This window comes from Nyctereutes procyonoides, unplaced genomic scaffold, assembly GCF_905146905.1.
Source record: "Nyctereutes procyonoides isolate TBG_1078 unplaced genomic scaffold, NYPRO_anot_genome, whole genome shotgun sequence".
NCBI classification, from domain to species: domain Eukaryota; kingdom Metazoa; phylum Chordata; class Mammalia; order Carnivora; family Canidae; genus Nyctereutes; species Nyctereutes procyonoides.
Window position 1 is genome coordinate 14,873,155 of NW_026575125.1, and position 19,797 is coordinate 14,892,951.

The 19,797-nt window shown below is 37.0% G+C and overlaps 1 protein-coding gene across 1 annotated transcript in view; it reads left to right on the plus strand.

Annotated features, from left to right (window-relative positions):
- The first annotated feature begins 816 nt into the window (after positions 1-816).
- Positions 817-19,797, plus strand: part of PPEF1 (protein phosphatase with EF-hand domain 1) — a 75,601-nt gene continuing 56,620 nt past the window's right edge. Inside the window, exons 1-4 of the mRNA XM_055338313.1 lie at positions 817-938; positions 1,517-1,577; positions 10,284-10,447; positions 19,131-19,245. Coding sequence (XP_055194288.1) covers positions 1,538-1,577; positions 10,284-10,447; positions 19,131-19,245 — 319 coding nt within the window. The 5' untranslated portion in view covers positions 817-938; positions 1,517-1,537. The remainder of the gene's footprint in view (positions 939-1,516; positions 1,578-10,283; positions 10,448-19,130; positions 19,246-19,797) is intronic.

Genomic DNA, 19,797 nt, shown 5'->3' on the forward strand with positions numbered 1-19,797 from the left:
GTGAAGAATGGAATGGCTACTTCCCAGGGCATACATAGAATATGAATATTCCTGAGTAGTGCCAGAGGTAGGTGCTGTTATTTTCCCCATTTTACAGGTAAGGAAACTGAAGCTTTGAGAGTTTTAATAACTTTTTTTTTTTAAGATTTTATTTACTCATGAGAGACTCAGAAAAATAGGCAGAGACATAGGCAGAGGGAGAAACAGGCTCCCTGCAGGGAGCCCGATGTGGGACTCGATCCCAGGACCCCGGGATCACACCCTGAGCTAAAGGCAGATGCCCAACCACTGAGCCACCCAGGTGTCCTGAGAGTTCTAATAACTTACCAGAGTCTCATAGACAGTAATTAGCAGATCTGGGATTCAAATTCACAACTTCTTGTCCCAAAACTCTACTATTTTTTTTTTTTTGATAGAGATAGTGTGCACAAGTGGGTGGGCAGAGGAAGGGACAGATGGAGAGAGAGAATCCCAAGCAAACACCCCCCTGAGTACAGAACATGACTTGGGGCTTGATCCCACGACCTGGAGATCATGACCTGAGCCCAAATCAAGAATCAGACACTCAACTGAATGAGCCACCCAGGCGCTCCCCAGAAACTCTACTCCTAATGGCTATGCCATCATTATTCTCTGGGTATTTGAGACTTGACATTTTACAAAAACATAAAGGTAAGTCGCATTGCAGTGTGTGTTCTTAGAACCTAGAAATCCAGGTGTACTGATTTTTTTTCTGAAGCACCTATGCCCCTGTCCTAGAACTGCATAGTAACTGGTATCCTCTGATTTTCATATCCTACGTGTCTGCAGCGCTAAAAGCCGCATTGGTCATCCAGAACTGGTACCGAGGTTACAGTGCTCGGTTGAAGGCCAGACAACGCTATGCCCTCACCATCTTCCAGTCTATCGAATATGCTGATGAACAAGGCCAATTGCAGGTCTGTTTTGCCAGTTCATCTCCTTTTGGGTAAAATGCTTCTCTTTACCCCTCATGATCGAGAAAAGGAAAGTTTGGGTCCATTTTAAGCTGAGGAACCTTGGTGAAAGCTTTAACAGAGGGTGATATTGTCTCGGAACTAGCTGCGGAGAGTATGATTTGGGAAGAGGATGGTATTTTTCAATCCTGACATTCACATTTTGAAGAGGGCTGCCAGATGTCTAGTTAACTAACACAAAATGGTCTTCTTCTGTTCTTGGGCATGTGCCCCAGTAGGAAGTAAATTTGTTACTTTATCAAGGAAAAAATATTTTAAGGAGTTAAAACATGAAAGACTTTCCTTAGATCGAACCTGTAAGAATTCTAGAAGAAAATGTAGATGGGCAAGGAAGACTTTTTTCAAGCTTCCAAAAATGATGTATACATCCAGCTTTCATGCTTATTAGTAGAAAATAAGTACTTTTTAGCTGTAGAGGGGAGGGGGACCCGTTAGCATCTCGGGCAGCTGGAAGAGCATTTGCCACCCCCATGGCTGTTTGGGGGTCCATTCATTGACTAATGTATTTTTATTTTGTCCAGCTCTCCAACTTCTTTTCCTTCATGTTGGAAAACTACACACAAATACACAAGAAAGATCCAGGTAAGAAAAATGTTTAGTCTTTTGAAAAGCAGTCATTAAATACTGAATTGTCCTCCTCAAGGGATGTCAACTCTGAAGAATGGGAGAACAGTAAGAAATTAAAGTGATGTCCACCTGTCTCATCTTTGTGACACCAAACAACTGGTGAAATCAGGTGGCTTTTTTCTCTGATTGTTGTCGACTAAATTTGACTATTTAACTTTGTCACTTTCAAAAAGCCAAATTAGATTTCATTCAAGGTTGATTTGCTGAGCACCTTCTCTGAACCATAATCTGTTGATGTATGATAGTAGCTTAGTGAAGAGGATCTTATTTTTTATGGCAAAACTTTCATGCCGAGAGATGAAAAATATCTTGAGTATCTCATGAAGCAAATCTGGGGGAAATGGTGGCTTGAACACAGTTCTCTGTTTTCTGCAGAGCTAGCTGTCTGTCTCTCTTTTTATCATTTATTTGGTCATTCTTAGATGACTAACCAAATCATTTCAGGGACAGGCAATGTAGGTACGGTTCAAAATGATTTTTAAATTATAGTTATTCCCAAGGCATGAATTTCTCCTGCAAAATCAAGATGACTGTCATTATTGTCAAGGTAGATGCTAGACTTAAAAACTTATTTCTTTAACTTGGGCCAACCATTTTTTTGTTCTAATTAAAAGTGTATGTCATCTAAGAGCTTCTTTTAAATCATCTCCCGAGCACCCTTCACAGTGGCAAAAGAATGGTGTTTTAATGGCATGCTTTGAGCTGAGCGCATATGTATGAAACTAATTAAAGCATTTAATGATCTGTAGAAGCTTTCTAAACGGTAGAATAGCCAAACCTGAGGAGTGGGGAGTGGGTGGAAGTGGGTATTTTGCCATTTTCTTTCTTTTAGATAATTGCAATTTGAAGATAGTTGTTTGCGCTTCATGTTCTTTGGCAAAATATCTCTGAGAGGAAATATAATGATGATGAAATGAAGCAGCACTCTTTTTGCTAATGACCTAATATTTCGATCTGGGCTGTGCATCAGAACTACTTACGGAGATTCATAGCCACAGATGGCAGGGTTCCAGCCCAGAGATATTTACTCAGGCTCTGTATTTTTTAAAATCTACATGTCAAAAAATTCTGCAGGTAATTTAGAAATATTAAAAAAATTTATCCAAGAAGGAGACAGTGACTTAATCTTCTTATGTAAACTTTTCTTGAAGTATAGCATACATTAAGGCACACAAATTGCAAATATAGGATGCAATACATTTTCTCGAAGTAAGCACACCCTTGTAACCCACACCCAGAACAAGAAAGAAAACTGTTATCAGAGCCACTGAAGCCTATCTCCTGTGCCCCACCCCCTGCCAGTCACTTCCTAACCCCCCCAGTGATGACTTTCCTGACTTCTACATCCTAGATTGGTTTTGCTTGTTTTTGAACTTCACTCTAAAATGAAAGCACACACTGTTGAGTCTGTCTTTTACTCAATGTCATATTTTGAGAGTCATCCGTGTGTTGAAATTCGGTCATTCTTATTGTGGAATAATGGTCCATTTTATGCATTTACCAAAATGTATTCATTCTACTGTTTATGGACATTTGAGTTGTTTTCAGTTTGGGTAATTTGAATGATACTGCTATGTGCATTCTTGTACATGTCCTTTTTGGTGAACAGATATATCATTTTCTTTAGCTATATACTCATTTCTGGTTACCTGTTGCTGTATAACAAACCCCCCAAATTTAGTAGCTTAAAAACAGCAACCATTTTTTTGCTCATAATTCTGTGGATCAGGCATTTGAACTGGGCTTAGTGGGGATGGCTTGTCGTTGTTCCATCTGGTGTCCGTTGGGCTCATTCAACCTAGCTGGGCTGGGTAGGGAGATCTAGATGGTTTTACTCACCTGTCTGGGACTTTGGTGTTGGCTCTGAACTGAGATACCTCAATTTTCCTCATGCAGCCTCTCTGTCTAGTAGGATATCCTGGGTTTCTTTACATAGTACCTGGATCCCAAGAGAACAAAGGCAGAAGCTACAAGGCCTATGCTCTGGAACTCACACAAAGTCAGTTCTCCATATTCTACTGGTCAGAGCAAGTCACAAGGGCAGCCACAGATTCATAGGGGCTAGGAGAGCTCTATCTCTTGCAGGGAGGAGAAGCAACGTTACATTGTAAAGGGATGTGGGTACAAGGGGGCATGACTCACTGAGGGCCAGTATTATAAAGATGTACCACGACCCGAGAGTGGATGTTTTGGGTTACAGGGTATGTGTATGTTCAGCTTTATTAGATGCTGATAATCCATCTTACAAAATTGTTGTACCAAGTTTGTACCACTGCCCTCAGTGGATGAGAGTGCCAGTTATTCTCTGTCCTCTTCAGCACTTGGCGTTGTCAGTCCTTTTCATTTAGCCATTCTGCCAGTTATGTAGTAGTATCACATTTCTGCTTTAGTTTGTATTTCTCTGGTGAGCAGTGAAATTGCTTACATTTTTGTCTCTTTAGTGGCCACATCAACATCCTGTTTGGTGAAGTCCTATTCAGGTCTCTTGCCATCCTTTTATTGGGTTAGCTGCTTTTTTCTTATCAATTTTTCAAAGTGCTCTAAGTATTCTAAATATGAGAATATGAATCTCTGTTAGATAAACATATTGCAAATATCTTCTGGTCTTTGGCTTTTATCTCCCTAATCGTTAAATGCTGCCTTTTGATAATAGCAGACATTCTTGATTTTTTTAAAGATTTTATTTATTTATTGAGACACACAGACACAGAGAGAGGGAGGGTTATTTATTTATTGAGACACACAGAGAGAGAGAGAGAGAGAGAGAGAGAGAGAGAGAGGCAGAGACACAGGCAGAGGGAGAAACAGGCTCCATGCAGGGAACCCGACGTGGGACTCAATCCCGGGACTCCAGGATCACACCCTGGGCGGCAGGCGGCGCTAAACCGCTGCGCCACTGGGGCTGCCCATTCTTGATTTTAATATAATACAATTTTTCCCCTTTATGGTTAATACTTTCTGCATCTTCTTTGAGAAGTCTTTGCCTGATATGAATGTGCGTGTGTGTGTGTGTGTGTGTGTGTGTGTGTGTGTTTGTGCAAAAATAAATACAGGAGAAACCAATAGAACAAACCAGAAACAAATGATCTTGTTTACCTACAGGGGATGAGTGGATGGGTGGGAACAAGGGAGAAAGAATGGGAGAACGGAGTTGGGTAGAGGGCTGAGGGGGTAGTAACATCCTCTGAATGTACCTTTTTGTAGTTTTGACTCTTAGAACTGTGATAATGTTTCATATCCATAAAAAAATAATTACAAACAGGAAAGAATGTGTGTGTCTGTGTTTCCAAAATAGAGTACACACAGTGACAAATGAATTTAACTGTATTACAAATAATAAGATCACCTGATGGAGTTAGGAAAGAAACAAACTAACCTAAGTAACACTAGAAAGTAGGACTTTAACTATAATATGCCTTGATGATGCTTCATTTATATTTTATTCTGTGTGGGGTTTGCTAAGCTTCTGTGATATCTAGGTTGATATTTTCCATCAGGTATAGGAAGTTTTTACCCATTAATTATTTAAAATATCTTTCAAGTCCAAATATCTTTTTCTTTGTGAATCCCTGCTTGTAAACTTAGAAGGCTTTGAAATATTTAAAATGTGGATCGCTGTGCCTGTATTTCTAGATTTTTTTTATGGTTTGACTTTTAAAAAATTTAACACTTCATAAGTTTGGGTTGGGATTTTTTATATTAAACCAAAAAAGGAAACTTTGATGCCTAGTGGCTGAAAACAATTAAAGAACACAGCCAAAAAGAAAATGTCCAAGCAGCTAACCAACTTTTCCCACAATGCTTATTTGATAACGTATCTTTTTGCTATGGTTTGTCATGCCTCCTTCATCATGTATTCATTTAAAAATGTGTACTAGGGCATATTTATAGGCTGTGCATTCTCTTATATATATATATCTCTATATATAATTATAGAGTTCTAGAATCTTACTGATTGACTATTGTGTGTAACAGAAAAATTAACTTACAGATTACTTCTATAGGTTGATTTTGTCTAAAATGTTTTCCAGCTTTATTAAAATATAGTTGAATCTAACATTGTAGAAGTTTAAGGTATACAATGCAGTGATTTCATATATGTATATATTATGAAATGATGATCACAATAAGGCTAGTTAACACATTCATCACCTCACAGTTACAATTCTTTTGCGCATGGTGAGAACTTTAAAAATGTACTCTCTTAGCAACTTTTAAGCATACAACAAGAGTAGTCTTAACTAGGGTCACCATGCTGTACATTACTATAGATTGCTTTCTGATGGCCCTCTTTGGTGGGAAGGTTCTACATAACCTCCAACTCGGCCTGTTTGGCTGAAGTGCTATGACTCCTAAACAGGTTATTTTTAGGGACCAGAAGATCACTTAACATTTCCAGATATCAGCACCAGATTAATGATCTGAGGCACAGGGTTAGTTGAGATATTCTGGGTGTTCCATAGGTGGGAGGTGACCTGGAAGCCATTCATTTCCATGTCCTACTACTTAGTTTCTCAAACCAGTTCATAAGACTTGATGGGGAGACCACACATCCATCCCATAGGTGGAAAACCAAAGCTGCTGTACATAGCAATAGGTTTACACAGAGACTGATGGAAATGGGGAGTGGGATGGAGTGTGTGCCAGTGTTGTTTTGACTCTTCTTTCTGCTTCCCAGATCAGCCAAAGTGTCCTATCAGACCCAGATATTGTCTATTTTTTTGTGGCTATGGTCAATAGTTTATTTTCCCCATTATATCTTCCCAGTGATTATTGGTAGTATTTAACAAACTTTTGTTTTATACCTATTTGTATTGTGCTACTATTGAAAGATAGCATTAATGATTTTTTTTATTCTTATTGCCAATATTTATTAAATGTTTACCATGTGCCATGTCTTTTAAGTGCTTTAAATATTTCATTTGGTCTTCATGACAGACCACTGAGATTAGTATTATTATCATCCCCTTTTTTTGGATGAGAATATTGAGGCTTAGAAGGTGACCTTCTAAGGTTATTCATCTCAGCAGTGGTAAAGCTGTGTTTTGAACAAGTGTGCTTAACCTCTGCAGTACTGAATTCTCCTATCAGTTCTGGGAGTTTCTCAGTTGATTTTCTTGAGGATGGATATTTAATCACACTGGCCACAGGCAACTTTATTTTTATATCTTTCTATGCAATAGCCACTGCTCTTATTTTGGGTTTGTGTTTTGTTGCGTTGGCTGGAAATAGCAGAACAATGTTAAAATGAAGCAGTAAAAGTAGGCATCCTGTTTTGTTAATGCTTTAATGGAAAAACCATTCTTGTTGATTTAAATTTTTATAATTCTGTTCAGGAGGTAGGCTTTTGTTTCTAGTTTTCTGAGTTTTTTTTTTTTTTAAAGAAAATAGGTGTTAAATTTTATGAAATGTCATTTTGCCATTTATTGAGTTTATTATATGGACACTCAATTTTTTAAAAAAGATTTTATTTATTTATTCATGAGAGACACAGAGAGATTGGCAGAAACACAGGCAGAGGGAGAGGCAGGCTCCATGCAAGGAGCCCAACGCGGGACCCGAATGCGGGATCATGCTCTGAGTCAAAGGCAGGTGCTCAACTGCTGAGCCACTCAGGCGTCCCTGGACACTCATAATTTTAATCCAGATTCATAACTGAGAAACGAAATAACTATAAAATGCAGTTCAATTGGTGCTTTTCTTTTCCTAGCCATATTTGGAGCTTGTTTTCAAAGTGACATGTGGGTGGTAGAGACAGAAATTGTGTATGTGTGTGCACGTGTTTTGTTTTTTTTTTTAATTATGGGCTTTAACATTTTCCCTGTCCAGATTTTGAGTTTGTACTGGGCAAAAGAAAAGATTATATATGGGGGGTAGTTTTGAGATATTTTCTTTAGAACAACTTGTAAAGGTGGTATCATTTGATTATAATTCAAGATTTCATTATACTTAATTAGTTTAGATTGGTATTGAGAGAATTGTAAATCAAATAGGTAAAGATTCATTCAAATTACATGTTGCACAAATCTTTATATATTGTTGGCATTCATTAAATTATTCTTATAGTTATAATAGTTACAGCCCACACTACTTGGGTTTGAACTGCTACAGCTTTTGATTGTTTTCATACATGACTCACATTAGCTACCCATATTAGGAAGAGAATCTATGTTATTTCTTTTAATGTGGCTAAAAGTCAGCAAAAGGATTATGATTTGATGTTTACTGATATTTCATATTGAGTAGTTTTGACTAGGAATTGGCTTAGGGAAACGATGCTTTTTCATGTATTTATCACGGAACTTATAAGAAATGAAGGTCAACAAACATATGGAAAGAAGGGCCAGACTAAGCTTTTTTGGTTTGTTTTAAAGAAGAAAAACAATATTTTAATTTTCTTCTTAAAAAACAAGATTGCACAATTGGAATTGATGTGTGAGCTGATGAGAAAGGGAGAGTGGACAGAGCATAGGTGAAGGCCATGATTGGGAAAAGAAAATCATTTCATGCTTGTACCTTTCAGTAGGAATTACTCAGTGAGTCAGTTATAACATGGTATAGTGAGACCGGTGGGGTTTTTTTGTGTTTCTTTGTTGTTATTGTTGTTTTCTCAAGAGGAGCTCCATATTAAAATGTATAGAGTCAGGAAGATGTATCTCTATGAGCGAAATGGTACGATCATTAAGATAGGTAGAGTATTTAGGCTTTATTGCTTGCACAATGGAATCTGAGATAAAATTTACCAAGCTGCTCTGCATTTCTAGTTTTCAAACATTACAGGGAATAATTAAGTTATTCTTAAATCTCAAACCAAATCCAAATGAATAAAATACACTGTGCTGGACCACACTGAAGACATACATTATTATTCCTAAATTTAACTTCTTGTAAAACATCATCAACCACCACCAAAGAAATATTGGGGCACCCAATAATTTAGAAAGCATTTTTAAATTATCAAATATTATGACACATATATATTTTTTTAAATATTTTTTTTTTATTCATGAGAGATACAGGGAGAGAGAGAGAGAGAGGCAGAGACACAGGCAAAGGGAGAAGCGGGCTCCATGCAGAGAGCCTGATGTGGGATTCGATCCCAGGTCTCCAGGATCAGGCCCTGGGCTAAAGGCGGCGCTAAACCACTGAGCCACCCGGGCTGCCCGACATATATATTTTTTTGAAAAAATAAAGTGTTTTTTTTCAAGTTTAGTTCTTAACTGGAATCTCTCAGCATAACTGGATCATGAAAAGAAATGTATTCTATCTGCATCTGCTGACGCCATACTTTCTAAACATGTCCATTCTAAATATTCAAAAATATAGAAACAGCTTGCAGAGAACTTCTGATTCCCATTGGCTTGGTAGCATTCAGTGTTAATGAGTTGAAGAATACATCATCATCCTCTGTATCTGTTATCTCTTAACGAAATAACACTGTGTGTTAAACAACCACAATAGCTCAGTGGCATGTAATAAACACTTATTCTTCCCACAAGTCTACAGGTTATCCGAGTGTTTCTGCTGATCTTGGCAGGCTTGATTTGGCAGTTTTTCTCAGGTCTTGGTGATAGTTCACTCATGTGTTTGGAGGTCTGCTGGCTGATGGCTGATCTAGGATGGCCTTGGCTGGGGTGACTCAGTTTTGTTCTCCGTAGTCTTGAAGCTTTCATTAGGCTAGCCTGGGCTTTGTGGCAGTAATATAGGTCCAAAAGAGAAAGCATGGAAGCATACAAGGCCTTCTAAGGTCTTGGCTTAGAAATGGTACATAACACTTCTACCACATTCTTTAGGCTAACACAAATCATGAACCCAACAACCCAGATTTGAAGCCTGGGGAAATAGAATCTTGACAAGAGCCAGGCTAGAGGTTGGGATAGACAATTGGGGTCACTTTTGCAATCAGTCTACCATATCCCCTTTCATCTTTCTCCACCGACATTGGCCAGATTTCTGTTCTTGGCCTGACTGTTTGATAGGTGGCCTAGCAAGAAAGGGACCCTGGGCCTCAGCACCTACTGAAATGGGCAGTGCAGGCAATCTGTTACATAGAAATATTTCTCTCAGAGAGAGGCCCTGTGGGTATTTCTGCCTGTGGTTCATCATCTAACTTTATCTGCTTTGTTATCAAGAAGAAAAAGAAAATCATGTCAGAAAATCTGTTTCTATGTGAAGAGAGAAACAAATCTATTATAGCTAAGTAAAATTTGAAGTGCTTAACGGGAAAAATTGAATGCTGCAGTTTAATTTTCTGTAGATCCTGAATAGCACAGATGTTTGAATCAAATACAATACATTATTATGTTTTCAGCCCTATTTGTAAAAATCTGCAATGTAAGAGTAGGCAAAAAATGTAGAGGTAGAGATTCAGAGCATCATAGTACCTTGAATGACCAGTTTTCCCTGAGTTTCTCCTCCTCCCCACCAATGAACTTACTGCTTTGGTGCAATGTCCACTCGGGAAGGGATGAGGGTGATTCATGTGAATGTACCTAATGATCTGAGAACAAATCCTTCCTCGTGATTAAATGTGGGATATCTTGATATTCATAATACCTGTAGCACACTGCCTTACATTGGCTCAATATTCAAGAAGATATTTATTGAATTTTAAGTATGGGAATGTTGATTCCCCCACCCTTTCTGTCTTTCCTTTTCCAGAATTAGTTGCTCGACTTTTTGGTAGCACCCTCCAGGACTACAAGGATAGACAGGACTATGTCTCACGCATAGACGTCCCAGACTCCTATCATGGTCCTCGGCTGCAATTTCCTCTCACTTTTACTGATATTGATTTACTTGTTGAGGCCTTCAAGCAACAACAGGCAAGTGAAAGCAGATACTGCCCTGATTCTTGTACATAGCATGTGCTCGGTAACTATCTGTTGAATGAATGGATGAAAAATACTATAGCAGAAATGCATTCCTTTGGGGAAAAGCTTCATAATAAGTGAGAGCTACCCTTTGCTTTCCTTAACCTATTAAATAGAAGTCTCCTCAGATGCACAACAACTTCCTGTCTATATATAGGCTTATGCATTTCCTTTTCCGTTTTCTGAGATATAATTCACATATTGTAAAATTCATCATTTTCAAGTGAATGATTTAAGGGTGGGGGGGATGGGCAAAGTGGGTGAAAGGGAGTAGGAGATCCGGCTTCCAGTTATAGAGTGAATAAGTCATCAAGATTAAAGCTACGGCATAGGGAATATAGTCGAGAATACTGTGGTGGCGTTGTATGGTGGCAGACTGTAGGTAGCTATACTTGCGGCTGAGCACAGCATACAGCGTAACATACAGAGTTGTCAAATCACTGTGTTGTATACCTCAAACTAATGTAACATTGTGTGTCAACAATTCTCCAATGAAAAATAAATAGAAAGTGTACAGTTCAGTGGTTTTTAGCACAGTCACAAAATTGTGCAACTATCACCAGGACTAACTCCAAAACATTTTCATCATCCCCAAAAGAAATTCCATTACCATTCCCTCTTCCCTCCCCACTGGCACCCATTATTCTACTTTCTGTCTCTACAGATTTGTCTATTTTGGGCATTTCATGTATAGATTTCTATAATATGTAGCCTCTTGTATCTGGCTTTTTCACTTAGCATAATGTTGTTAAGGTACATTCATGTCATAACATGTTTCATTGCTCCTTTATTGGTATGACTGACTAATATTCTGTTATATGGATATACCACATTTGTTTATTCATTCATCAGTGGATGGACATTTGGATTTTTTTCTACCTTTGGGCTATCATGAACAATGCTTCTATAAACATTCACATACAGGTTTTTGTATGAATGTGTTCTCAGTTCTCTTGAGTATATATACCTAGGAGTGGAACTGCTGGGTCATATGGTCACTCTGCTTAACTTTTTGAGGGGCTGCTAAACTGTTTTCCACAGTGGCTGTGCCTCTTTACCTTCCCACCAGCAATGCAGGAGGGTTCCAATTTCTTCACATTTTTTTGTCAACACTTGTTATTTGCTTTTGTTTATTCTTTGTAATTGTATTTTTATTATAGCCATCCTAGTTGCATGTGAAGTGATACCTCATTGTGGTTTTGATTTGCATTTCCCTAATGACTGAAGATGTTGAACATCTATACCATGTTTACTGGCCATTTGTACACATTCTTTGGAGAAATATCTACTTAGATGCTTTGCCCATTTTGAAATAAGGTTATTTGTCTTTTTATTATTGAGTTGTAAGAGTTCTTTATATATTCTGGATATAAATCTCTTATCAGATATATGATTTTTTTAAAGGATTTATTTATTTATTTATTTATTTATTTGAGAGAGAGAAACTGTGGGGTGGAGGGACAGAGGGAAAGGGAGAGAGAGAATCTCTAGCAGACTCCCCGCTGACCAGGAAGCTCAGTGATGCAGGCCTTGATCCCCCGGCCCTGAGACCATGACCTAAGCGGAAACTAAGAGTCTGACGCTTAACCAACTGAGCCACCCAGGCACCCCTCCAATGTATGATTTGAAAAATTTTTTTCATTCTGTAGGTTCTTTCTACTTTCTTGATAATGCCCTTTGATTCACAAAAGTTTCTAATGTTGATGAAGTCCAAAGTATCTATTTTTTTCTTTGATTGCTTGTGTTTTTGTGTTTTATCTAAGAATCCATTGCCAAATCCAAGATCATGAAGATTTACTCCTTATAGTTCCTTTTAAGAATTTTATGGTTTTAACTCTTAAATTTAGTTCCATGAACCATTTTCAGTTACTTTCTGTATATGGTATGAGGTAGAGGTCCAACTTTGTTCTTTGCATGTGGATATGCAGTTGTCCTAACACCTTCTGTTAAGAGTCCGTTCTTTCCCCCATTGAATGGTCTTGAGACCCATGCTGAAAACTAATAGGCCATAGGCCATAGATGTATTAATTTATGTCTGGACTCCCAGTTCTCTTCATTTGTATATGTGTCTATCCTTATGTCATTACATTGTCTTAATTACTATAGCTTTGTAGTTAAGTTTTGAAATCAGGAAGCATAAATTCTTCAATTTAGCTCTTCTTTTTCAATGTCGTTTTGATATTTGGGTTCCCCTTGCAATGAATTTAAGGATTGACATTTCCATTTCTGTAAAAAAGCCCATTGGGATTTTGGTATGGATTGTATTGAATCTGTAGATCACTTTGGATAGTATTACCATCTTGACAATATTAAGCCTTCCAATTCATAAACACAGTATATCTTTCATTTATTTAGGTCTTCTTTGATTTCTTTCAGCAATGTTTTCTAATTTTCAGTGCACAAGTCTTTTACTACCTTAAATTTATTCCTTGGTATTTTATTCTCTTGATTGCCATTGTAAAAGGGATTGCTTTCTTAATTCCCTTTTGGATTGCTCATTATTGGTGTATAAAAGGACAATTGATTTTTATGGATTGAGCTTTTACTCTGCCACTTTGCTGAATTCATTTCTTAGCTTTAGTAGTGTGTGTATTTTGAGACAATCTATATATAGGATCATGTCGTCTGGGAATAGAGATAGTTTTATTTTTTCCTTTTTTATTTAGATGCCTCTTATTTCTTTTTCTTGCCTAATTACCCTGGCTAGAATTTCCAGTACAATGTTGAATAGCAGTGGTGAGGGCTTGTCATGCTTGTCTTGTTCTTGATCTTAGGTGGGAAAGCTTTCAGTCTTTCACCATTGAGTTTGATGTTAGTTGTGGGTTTTTTATCAATGTCCTTCATCATGTTGAGGACATTTTCTTCCATTCCTAGTTTTCTGAGTGGTTCTATCATGAAAAGGTGTTAGATGTTGTCAAATACTTTTTTACACCAATTGAAATGATTGTGTGTATTTTTTCCTTCACTCTATTAATGTGTGTATTACACTGATTATTTTTTTGTGTGCATCGAACCACCTTGTATTCCTGGAATAAATCCCACTGGGTCATGGTCTATGATTCTTTTAAAATTTTATTGGATTTTTTTGCTGATATTTTGTTGAAGTTGTTTTTGTTTTTTGTTTTGCATTTTATTTAGAAGGGATATTGATGTGTATGTTGTTATGGTGTCTTTTTTTGACTTTAGTATTAGGGTAATATCGGCTTCATAGAATGAGTTAGGAATTGTTTCTTCCTCTTCACTTTTTTGGAAGAATTTAAGAAGGATTGGTGTTAATTCCTTAAATGTTCAGTAGAGTTCACCAGTGAAGTTGCCTGTCTTGGGTTTTCCTTGTTAGGAGGTTTTTGATTACTGATTCAATCTCTACTTGTCTTAGATCTATTCAGATTTTCTTTTTTTTTAAGATTTTATTTATTTATTCATGAGACACACACACACAGAGAGAGAGAGAGAGAGAGAGAGGAGAGAGAGAGAGGCAGAGACACAGGCAGAGGGAGAAGCAGGCCCCATGCAGGGAGCCCAATGTGGGACTCGATCCCAGGACTCCAGGATCACACCCTGGGCCAAAGGCAGGTGCCAAACCGTTGAGCCACCTAGGGATCCCCCTATTCAGATTTTCTATTTCTTCCTGAATCAGTTTTGGGAATTTGTATGTTTCCAGGAATTTGTCTATTTCATCTAAATTATCTAATTTGTTAATGTATAATTATTCATAATATTCTCTTATAATTATTTTTATTTCTTTAAGATTGGTGGTAATGTCCCACTTTTAGTTCTGATTATAGTTATTTGCATTTTCTTTGTTTTTCTTTGTCAGTCTAGCTAAAGGTTTGTCAACTTTGTTAATATTTTCAAAGAATCAATTTTGAGTTTTGCTAATTTTATCTCTTGTTTTTCTGTTGTCTATTTCATTTATCTGAACTCTAGTCCTTTTTCTTCTGCTGCTAGTTTTTGGCTTAGTTTGTTCTTTTTCTAGTTCCTTGGTGTCAAGTTAGGCTTTTCATTTGAGATCTTTCTTCTTTTTAATGTAGGCATTTGCAATTATAAATTTCTCTCTGAGCATTGCTTTTGCTACATCCCATATATATATATATTTAATATTTTATTTATTTATTCATGAGAGACACACACACAGAGAGAAGTAAAGACACAGGCAAAGGGAGAAGCAGGCCCCATGCAGGGAACCCAATGTGGGACTCAATCACGGGTCTCCAGGATCACACCCTGGGCCAAAGGCACCAAACTGCTGAGCCACCCAGGGATCTCCATCCCATATATTTTTGTGTGTAACGTTTTCATTTTCATTCATCTCAAAGTGGCTTCTAATTTCCTTTGTGATTTCTTCTTTGACCTATTATGTTGTTTAATTTCTACATATTTGTGAATTTTTCAGTTGTCATTCTGTTATTGATTTCAAGCTTCATTCCATTGTGATCAGATAAGATACTTTGCATGATTACAATCTTTTTGAATTTATTGAAGCTTATTTTGTGGCCTAACATCTGGTCTATCCTGGAGAGTGTTCCTTATGCTCTTGTTAAAAAAATGTGTAGCCTGATGTTGTTGGGTGGAGTGTTCTATAGATGTATGCTAGGTCTAGTTGTGTGTGAGGTCTCTGAAGTCTCTGTTCTTTTAGTTTGCATTCAACTAGTGTTTTACAGAGATTTCCTTGAACACCAGGAGCTAGAGAGAGAGAGAATGAAATAGAGAGTGAGACAGAGACAGAAGCAATGCAAAGCAAAGACAAGCCTTGTCTTTGCAGATGGGCTCTGTGTTGGTACACTTCACTGCTTAGCTAGGCTGTTTACAAACCTATTTTAGCCTTTATTCTCTGCTTGCACTGAGCCATTTTTAAGTTGCCTTTTTCTTGATTCAGCCATTGCTTGGTTGCTGTGAACTTTACTTTCCAAAGTTCTGTGAAAGTTGATTTTGACAGTTTCTTTGCTTGAGTTTTCAGTGTTTCTGTGGAGGGATAGGACCTGTGAGCTACCTATTCCATTATTTTCTCTGACATTACCCCCAAACCCTCATTTTCAGGTTAGGACCCTAAGGGCATACCCTAGGAGTAAGAGTGAGCTAGAAGTAGACTGTCTCTGTAGGGATTGAATCAAAGCTTGGAATCATCTAATTCCTGAAATTGAATTGAGATTATCCTAGATAGCTGGTATTTCTAGCCACCTGCCAAATGAAAAGGTAAATCCTTTCTGGAAGAAGATAGGCCTCAAATTATTTCTTCAAGTTGTTATGTACAATGTCCAGAACTTAATACAAATATTAACCAAGCTTAGGAAGATATAAGATTCATGACAGAAAACTGAGGCAACCAATAAATAACAGACCAATATTTTGACAATGGCATTATCAGATTCAGAGTTTATAAGTATGCTTAATATGTTCAAAGAGAGAGAAGAGATATGACAAATATCCAAGGAGCCGTAACAGAAAAGATCATAATTCTGACTTTACAAAAATGAGAAAATTATGCTGTTAGGGGAAGACAGGCTCAACAGAGAGTGCAGTGTGTTCCCATTTGTAAAAAAAAAAAAAAAAAGTATTTATATATTTTGATTTTTAAAAGTTAAGATAAATTCACATAAAATAGATCATGTAAACATAAATAGATCATTTTAAAGTGTATGATTTAGCAGGTGTTACTATATTCAAAATGTTGTGCTATCATCACCACTATCTAATTCCGGAACATTTCATCACCCCAAAACAAAACCCTGTACTCATCAAGCAGTCACTCCCCATTGCCCCTTCTCCCCAGCCCCTTGCAACCACTAATTTGCCTTCTGTCTCTACAAATTTCTCTAATCTGGACATTTCATATAAATGTAATCCTAAAGTATGTGACCTTTGGTGTCTGGCTTTTGCTTGGCAAAATGTATTCAAGGTTCATCCATGTTTTAGCATATGTCAGTATTTCATTTCTACTTTTAGTTGAATAACATTCCTTTGTATGAATATATCCCACATTTTGTTTAAGGGATTATATGTTTATAGAATAGAATATATATTAATATTACATATTCATATGTGGTTATATTAATTTTTATATGCTGCCAACGCATAGAATATGTGGAAAGATAATGAAGACACCCTTAACAGTGGGTGTTTCTGGGGACAGGGACTGAGTGGGGAAGAAGGAAAATTGCTTTTCACTTATACTCCTTTTTACTATTTAGCTTTTTATTCAACTAAAAAATGAGATTTTTTTCCATTTGAAAACTTGTTACTTCATAAAAAGAAATATCCTTTAAAAGTAGTATTTTCCTTCCTCATTGGCTTTAAAAGAATATGAATATTTTATTTAAGTTGCTATTTACTCTGACCATCTCTATAAATGTAGAAACCAACATCTAAGTTAACTTTTTTGAGTATTTAATATTGTAACTATAAAAACAATTATAATGCTATTGAAAGACAGCATTGTAAGCAAGTACTGATACTCATGTATTCTGCTTAAGATTCTCTCTCCCTTTCCCTCTGCTCCTACCCCTGCTCTCTATCTCTCTCTCAAAAAAAGGTATATTTAATCATGAAAATTCTCCAAACTTAAATCATATTTTGGGAATCTGGGATAGAAAATAGTTTTATTATTTTAATAGCTATGCAAATAGAAATTTTAAGACACCATGAGACAGGATTGTGCCAAAGGAACAAAGAATTCTATCTTTCCTGAAACCCATAATCAAAACAGTATCTGAACAATGTATAGAAATGACCCCTCTCGGCCTTTAATAATCTAAACCAGTAGTATCCAATAGAAATATAATATGAGTCACAAACATAATTAAAAATGGTCTAGTCATCACATTAAAAAATTGAAAACATATTGGGTATAAAGATTACTAAAATAAATAAACTTTTAAAAATGTAAAAGATAAAAATCATTTTAATACTGTATTTAATCCAATGTATGAAATTATCATTTTAATATATACTCCTGTTAAAAGTTTTTATTTTATTTATTTATTTATTTATTTATTTATTTTTAAACTTTTTTTATTGGAGTTCAACATATAGCATAACACCCAGTGCTCATCCCATCAAGTGCCCCCCTCCGTTAAAAGTTTTTAATGAGTTTATGTATACAATGGAATATTACTCAGCCATTAGAAATGACAAATACCCACCATTTGCTTCCACATGGATGGAACTGGAGGATATTATGCTGAGTGAAATAAGTCAATCGGAGGACAAACATTATATGGTCTCATTCATTTGGGGAATATAAAAAATAGTGAAAGGGAATAAAGGGGAAAGGAGAAAAAATGAGCGGGAAATATCAGAAAGGGAGACAGAGCATGAGAGACTCCTAACTCTGGGGAACGAACAAGGGGTGGTAGAAAGGGAGGTGGGTGGGGGGTGGAGGTGACTGGGTGACAGGCACTGAGGGGGGCACTTGATGGGATGAGTACTGGGTGTTATTCTATATGTTGGCAAATTGAACACCAATAAAAAATTTAAAAAAATAAAAAAAAATAAAAATTGTGGAATGGGTAAATTAAAAAAAGTTTTTATTTTGTTTTATTATTTGTTTATTTTTTAATTTTTTTAATTGAAGTTCAATTTGCCAACATATAGCATAACACCCAGTGCTCATCCCATCAAGTGCCCCCCCTCTGTTAAAAGTTTTTAATGAGACATTTTACTTTTTCTTTTTCATATACCGAGTCTTTGAAATCCAGTGTGTATTTTGCACTTACAGCACATCTTGATTTTGGCTAGCCCCATTTCAGGTGGTGGAAATAGTCCTGACCCATGAAGTGCTGGTAGCATCCGTTACATTTGTATTGGCTATATTCCTTCGGGAATTATGTATTTGGGGTATTTTATAATTTTTTAAAACTGAAGAATAACACACTAGATTTAAAACAAACAAAAGCCCAGCAGAGAAAGTGGAATAAATCTGTCCAAAACAATGACGTCATCAACGCTAACTGGAGGAGGGCAATTGGATGGATAGTCGTAATAGGAGGTAATGCAAATGATTTATTTGGGTTTGGAATATGTTTTATATTTAGACCAGTATATAAATGTACTTGCTGTTCTGTATACTCTCACGTCTGTGCACCCAACATTGAGCCACCTGGGATTCTTGGCTCAGGGGTTTCTTGGGGCTGCTCTGGCTGCCTTGTGAGATCTGCGAACCCAGCACCACCACCTGGCTGCCATCCCAGGAGGCAGGATGTCCCAAACAAATGCAAAGCAGCTCCTCTTCCACAGACTCTCTCCTTCTCTCTCTTTCTCCTTTCCTTACTTCTTTTTTATTTTTAATTTTTGTCTGCATGTTTCCCTGGGGCAAGGGAGGTACCCCCCCACACACATACAACTCAATCACTTCTCTTGGGATCTATCAGAGACATTCTGTGAATGGGTGATATCAGTTAAGAACAGGAAAGTATAAATGTCCTAGGAACCATTTATTCATTCAGTTTACAAATCTCTAGTGAGGGCTTATTATATGCCAGACACATTGCTAGAATAATCTATCTGAGAATAGTTTAGACATTATCCTGCAATACAGCTTCCTGAAATGGGCTCGTATGCTCCACTGTTACAGCTTTCTACGTAGTCATGCCTTTCTTGCTAGTTCATTATATGTATTTCCTCTGCTTCCCCCTCACAGATACTTCATGCTCATTATGTCTTAGAAGTGCTATTTGAAACCAAGAAAGTCCTGAAGCAAATGCCGAACTTCACTCACGTAAAAACTTCTCCCTCCAAAGAGTTAACAATCTGTGGTAAGTTTCAGAGCAGAGCTGCCAAATTAATATTTAGGAGTGTCTTGGTTCTACATCGTTTGCTTAACTTGAAAACTGTGTAAATTGGACTGTATTAAGGGAAGAGTGTTAATATAGAGTTATCTATCATGATAATACTGTTCCCCATCTTGTCTTTGTTTTGCATACCAGCTGGCAGGAATTAATTATGTGAGAAATTAAAGAACTCATAGCTTTTTATAAAGGCAGGCAGCATTTTAATACAGAAAACCACCCATGGGTGGAATCACCGTTCTTTGGCCTCCATCTAGCTCTCATTATCTTTGCTCTGTGTTACTTTTCCTTAGGTGGGCCTCCATGCGCCACTTAGGCTGGGAGGCGAAAAGCCTGAGGCAGCGTGGAAATTAAACTCTTCTCTGCCCTTGGCTGCTGTTTTAGATTTTTCCAACTGGTCTATGCAGCTTTTAGAAGAGTGGGAATGTCCCAGAAATCTGTTCCTTGTTCTTCTAAATAACAAGACTTGAGATTTTGTTATCATATAGGCCAGCCTGGCAGGATATTGCTTCAAGAAAC